General features: G+C 39.8%; 1 protein-coding gene across 1 annotated transcript in view; it reads right to left on the reverse strand.

The window, feature by feature from the left end:
- The window catches only part of LOC129238941 (SET domain-containing protein SmydA-8), a 43934-nt gene extending 37908 nt beyond the window's left edge, over positions 1-6026 (reverse strand). Inside the window, exon 1 of the mRNA XM_054874185.1 lies at positions 4856-6026. Coding sequence (XP_054730160.1) covers positions 4856-5725 — 870 coding nt within the window. The 5' untranslated portion in view covers positions 5726-6026. The remainder of the gene's footprint in view (positions 1-4855) is intronic.
- Positions 6027-6243: the final 217 nt, after the last annotated feature.

Below are 6243 nucleotides of genomic sequence, written 5' to 3' on the forward strand. Positions count from 1 at the left end.
GTTTTTTGGGTTGAGGAATGGAATTGGAGGATTTTTTTTGTTAGAAACGTTAGGTAAAGTAGGTAAATTTGGAAAAGGGCCAGGACCGTGCTTTACGTGGAATTCGAACCCATAACCTCTGAGATGGCAGGCTAGTGCACTTACGCTAGACTACCGAGGCCAAAAATTAATAACCAACCCAATTTGAATTTTATTAAAATATGCGTCGGGTCGAATTTAGCACTTGTTGCTTATATTTTCTTTTGTTTACAGGCAACTTTTTTCTTTCTAGTCGCTTCCGTATTAATTGCCCTGTTTAGATTAATTTGACCTAACTTCTCATTTTTGTTTACAAAAGTTTACTGTTTTTAAACTCTCTTCTACCTCTCGCCCTAATTGACAATTAACACATGAGCTGAAAAGTTGATATTCTATTCATTAGTTCGTGAGTTATTGTGCTAAGACTGAAGCTACTTTTGTTACTTTGTTATTTTCAAAGCAATGGATTAAAAGAGTTTCGTGTTTTAATTTTAACGCTCAATACCGTTTAAACAAAGCAATGGCTTTAAAAGTGTTGAAGAGACTTCGCTTCATCAAAAACAACAATGGAACTATGATTTGCTGAGTTCACGTGGTCGTAGAGACATCCATTGCGAGCAAATGAGGTGGTAACACCAGAAAACATATAAAAAAACCACAAAATCGTTTTGAATGATCGAAAAGTGAAGTTGCGTGAGCTAACTGACATCGTAAAGATATCAAAAGATCGCCTAGGTTCTATATTCTATGAGCATTCGAATATGAGAAAGCTCTGTCCAAAGTGTGTGCCGCGTCTGCTCACTGTTGACTGATCAAGACAGCGCACCGTGTCCCAAGTCAGTCAAAAGAATGGCAAAACTATATGAATTGAACTTCGAATTGCTCCCACATCCACCGTATTGGCTCTCAGCGACTACTGGCTGTTCGCAGGCCTAAAGAAATGCTCGGCGGTAAAAAATTTTGCTCGAATGAAAAGGTTGTCTCTGAAACTTAGGCCTATTTTGAAGCAACCAATAAATCGTTTTACAAAAGTTGTATTGAAATATTAGAGCGGCGCTGGAAGGATTGCATTGTTCTTGACAGAAATTACATTAATAAGTGAAGCTAATTTTCAGAAGAAAAAAAAGTGTTTTCTTAGTTAGACACGGGACTTTTCCGTCCATGCGCAACATTTTTTTTTATCTAGTTACCAATGGAGCTATGAAAAGTCTAAGTGTGTCATAGCGACAGCCACCTCACCTAACTACCTTTGGAAGGAAGACCTGCTATGTGAAAATAGCTGTCAACAAAATATAGGGTGGTTAAATTTTAAGGGCCGATTTTGAAAGTGAACCACACCTAAACGTCAAGTTTTTTTCTGCATTTCATTTGACATTTTTCAATTTCAGACTATTTCCATTTGAATCATAGAAAGATAGACAATCGAGCAACGCGTTAAAGTTATTCAGGCTTATTATGAAAACGGGCGTTCAAATTAAAATGCATATCGCCTACTTCGTGATTTTTTCGGTCAATTTAATCGTCCAAATGTGCGTACAATCGGAAAAATTGTGCAAAAGTTTGAGCAACCCGGGTCTGTAGGAGATGTGAAAACACCAGTGCATGCTCGTACAGCTCGTACTGCAGAAAATGTTGCTGCTGTTCGCGATAGTGCGGTTGAAGAGCCGTCCACCTCAACTCGTCGTCGTGCCCAACAATAACACCTCTCACGCTCGTCGAATGACTAATTTTCGAAGAAAATCATCTTCAGTGATGAGGCACATTTTCACCTCAGTGGATTCGTCAATAAGCAGAATTGCCGCATTTGGGCGAATGATAATCCAAGAGTGATTGCCGAAAAACCAATGCACCCACAAATAGTGACTGTTTGGTGCGATTTATGGGCCGGCGGCATCATTGGGCCGTATTTTTTCCAAAATGAGGCCGGTCAGGCAGTTACTGTGAATAGTGGTCGCTATCGTGAGATGATAACGAACTTCTTATGGCCCGAGTCGGAAGATATGGATGTGAACGATATGTGGTTTGAACAGGACGGTGCCTCTTGTCACACAGCTAACGAAACAATAGCTCTTTTGCGCAAAAAATTTGATGGCCGAATAATCTCACGTCGCGGCGAAGTCAATTGGCCGCCAAGATCATGTGATTTGACACAGTTGGACTTCTTTCTTTGGAGTTATTTGAAATAAAAGATGTACGTCGATAAGCCAGCAGCACTTCAAGAGCTAAGGGATGAGATAATTCGGTAGCGTCATCGAAAATTTGAACCAGGATGGAGGTGTGCCGCCGAGGTCGCGGCGGGCATTTGGCCAATATTTTGTTCCATACGTAATTAAGCCATACCAGTATTATCATTATGAAGAGAAATAATAATAATTTCCTAAAACAATTGTATTTTTTTCAAATCAACACCGGCCCTTAAAACTTAATCAACCTTTAATATATAACAAAAATAATGTGCGTTACTTTCTGAACGCTTGCAAATCAGCTGGTCGTAAACAGAAAATACTAACGCCTACCACTGAGTTTTTTTTTTTTTGAAATGCATAGAATACTAAGTTTTCAATGGATGTTTCAAACTTGCGATGATACTCTGTGGGCAAAAAGTAAGGTGAACTTTGTTGTAAAATGAAAACTCTTTATTTATTCTTGTAAATCAATTTCATCCCCTTCAAAATAATCCCCTCTCGATGAAATACACTTATGCCAACGATTTTTCCAATCCCCGAAACATGCGAAATAGTCCATTTCCGGTATAGCCATTAGCATCTTCTTCGATTCAGCTTTTATCTCCTCAATCGACTCGAAACGCGTTCCCCGGAGTAGTCTCTTGAGTTTTGGGAATAGCCAGAAGTCACACGTAGCCAAATCAGGCGAATACGGTGGTTGCGGAACGATATGCGTGGAATTTTTGGCGAAATGGTCATGAAGAACGAGTGCAGGTGAGACGGTGCATTATCGTGATGCAAAAACCAAGAGTTGTTGGCCCATAATTCTGGTCTTTTTAGACGAATTGCTTCACGTAAACGACGCATAACGATCAAATAATATTCCTTATTAACAGTTTGGCCAGGTGGAAGGAATTCATAGTGCACCACACCACGAAAATCGAAAAAAACTGTCATCATGCCCTTTATTTTTGAACGACTTTGACGTGCTCTTTTCGGTCTGGCCTCGCCTTTAGCACGATATTCGCTTGATTGGTCGGTTGTTTCAGGATCGTAAGCATAAATCCAAGTCTCATCTCCCGTAATGATGCATTTGAGCTTGTCCTGATAATCTGAAAGCATTGTTTCACACACATCAACGCGACGACTTTTTTCCAAGAAATTGAGAGTTTTCGGTACCAAACGAAACTTGACTTTTCGTAGGCCCAAATGGTCTTTCAAAATGGTTTTCACAGATCCTTCTGATATTCCGATCATATCAGTAAGGTCTTTAACAGTCAACCGACGATTTTTGAGCACTAACTCCTTCACTTTATTGACGTGTTGGTCATCTGTTGACGTCGATGGTCGTCCGGAGCGCTCGAAGTCATCAACACGTTCTCGACCTTCTTTGAAGTCTTTGTACCACTTATAAACATTTTTCTGCGACATGGTCGAATCACCAAATGCCTTCTGCAACATCCTAAACGTTTCCGCAGCCGAAATTTCATTCCGTAAACAAATTTTGATGGCTCTTCTCTGCACAATCAAATCAGACATTGTAAAAATCGAAAAATGCACTCTTGGTCGTTTAGTAAACACAAGCGTAAATATATTACTGATAATGACATTCACATGAAAGTTGGCCCAGATGTTACTAACAGTGCTGCCAACTCATGAAAAAAATAACTAGAGCGAAATTTTAATTCCGCGAAGTTTGACAAATAAATTCACCTTACTTTTTGCCCACAGTAATTTGTAATTGATCCCCACAATAGTGAAAAATTTAAGAAATTTTCGCTTTAGAATCGATTAAAGTGTGTTTTCATATACAACATTTTTTAATATCCTATAGATTCTTGAGCTACAGATATGAATGCGTTGTTTTTTTTTTTTAAATTGCATCAAAACACGAAATTTAATGCTTAACATATAAAGTATACTAAATCGATTAAGAGAACATATTTATTTTGTCGCTTCCCACTGTGCAGCAATTAATTTCGACCATGTGCGCTACGCTGTCTAGCTTTGAGGTTGTGGTTGTGGCTGTGGCGTGCGCCACACGACCCGCCAAGACAACAATGTGATGTAGGCATCACAAATTGCTCGATTTCTTTGCAATGATAAATCAACAGGTGTGCGCTTATTTTGCATCGTTTTTTTAAACGCAGTGTTTTTGAATTTCCTTTTCTTGGCATAGCATGAAATACAAAAAATCAAGGAGAATAGATTTTGATGAGTTGTAGGAATCTTTCTATTTTCTTAACAAAATTTGTGCGAAATTTTTTAACAATAAAAGCAAAAGAAAATGTAGTCTTAGTAAGAAATTATATAAGTTTATGTTATTTATACTATGCAGAGCTGGCTGGTATCATTAATTTTAATAGTTTATTGCTCCATGTATTTTAGTTGACTAGAAAATTTTGCCGCGAATATTTTTATTAAATTTCTCTGGTTTCTTCGTATTTAGAGGCGCAGGCAAGTACTTAATTGTAGGCATACAGAGCGTCACATATTTCACACGCCCACTTTGGCAGAATTTAATAATTAAAAAAATCAAAAAACTGAATCTTTGTGTAGTAGAAAACTTGATTAGCGTAAAAAAAACATTTTTTTTGGTGCATTTTTTTTTTTTTTTTTGCAAAAATCTTTCACAGTTGAATAGCAAATTTAATTGCCCTCCCATAACTCACCGTCGGATCCGAGCAGCGTTTGCAGCTGCAAACAAAGTGTTTGGTAGCACGAAGAAAAAGTTGACGCGATAACGTATTCCACAAGATTTTCGTATATGTCGCTGTGATCTCCTCGCCTTGCGCTATATCGCGCGCCGCCGTCACCACAATTGTCTGTCCATCCTCGAAGTGATGTGACGAGTTCGGCGTACAATTGTGATTCATAAATCCTGCCAATGCGAAGAGCCCGCGTACCATTGTCTCATGGCCATCCACAATACTGCGCACCTCAAAAGCATTCGTATTGCACGCACACACAGTGTGATAGGCGTAGCTCAGCCTATCCTTGTCCTGGGGGAAATTTTCAAAACATTTCGCTGCGCGCTCCACTTCACGCAGATAATATTTATCACTGTTAACCTGCATGGCCAACAATAATTTACGCTTCTCCGGCGCCAAAAAGTAGCAACGCACAACACTCAATATGCGCAATGAGTGCGGATGTACGCGCGTTGTATCCTTGGGCCGCCACGAGCGAAAGAGTTTACAATCCATTGCATGGCGCTCTGTCTGACCACATGCATTACAAATTGGTAGAGAACAGCCGGCAGAACAGAGCACTTGCTCCATGGGCCCCTCGAGCAGGCGAAAACATATCGTACAGGTATTCAAGTTCGTATCGTTGGAGGCAGTGGGACCATTGAGTAGCGCGCTCTCGCGAAATATCAGCTCACCGCTTTTGATGTCACGTCGCGCGAACAGTCCGCGCCCGGAAATCGGCGAATCGGTCAGCACCCATGAGTGATCCGCGTCGCGTAATTCTCCCAAATGTAGGTCAATCAGTTGTGCCACCTCTGATGTTGGTATGGGGTGAACATTTGGTAGTGACATTTTTTTTTTCTTTTTGTGCCAATTAAGTGCAAAAAGAGTTTATTTAAAATAAGCTTTAATTTTTTTCACTTTTCTCACTTTTTCACTTTTTTTTTGCTGGTGGACGTGTTATTAATTAATTAATGCCTGGCACATGTTACGCGTTCGCCTGTAATGATGCTACTAGTTGCAGCTAATTATTTTAATTGTTGATTGTGTAAGGATTTAAGAACAGTCACGGCCAAATCTCTGTATGTTATCTTTGTATGCTATTTTGGCAACTAAACCACGGCATTACTCAAACGCGACTAATAGCTATGCTAGCTGGTACTGCAGCCGTTCACAACGGTTACCAGCGTGCCGTTGTCTGTTTCTAACCTTAGGTAATCTTAAAAGACCTCCGCGCTCTCCCAGTTGCTGTGATTTTATCTAGTTCGTTTCAATTCACTTTGGTTGCAAATAGTGAGTTAAACAGCCAAATCATCATCAAAGTCGACTCACTTCCTGACGTATGTTGCACGCTACGCCGGCAAAGGCGG

The sequence above is a fragment of the Anastrepha obliqua genome, chromosome 2 (assembly GCF_027943255.1).
Source record: "Anastrepha obliqua isolate idAnaObli1 chromosome 2, idAnaObli1_1.0, whole genome shotgun sequence".
Taxonomy (NCBI): Eukaryota; Metazoa; Arthropoda; class Insecta; order Diptera; family Tephritidae; genus Anastrepha; species Anastrepha obliqua.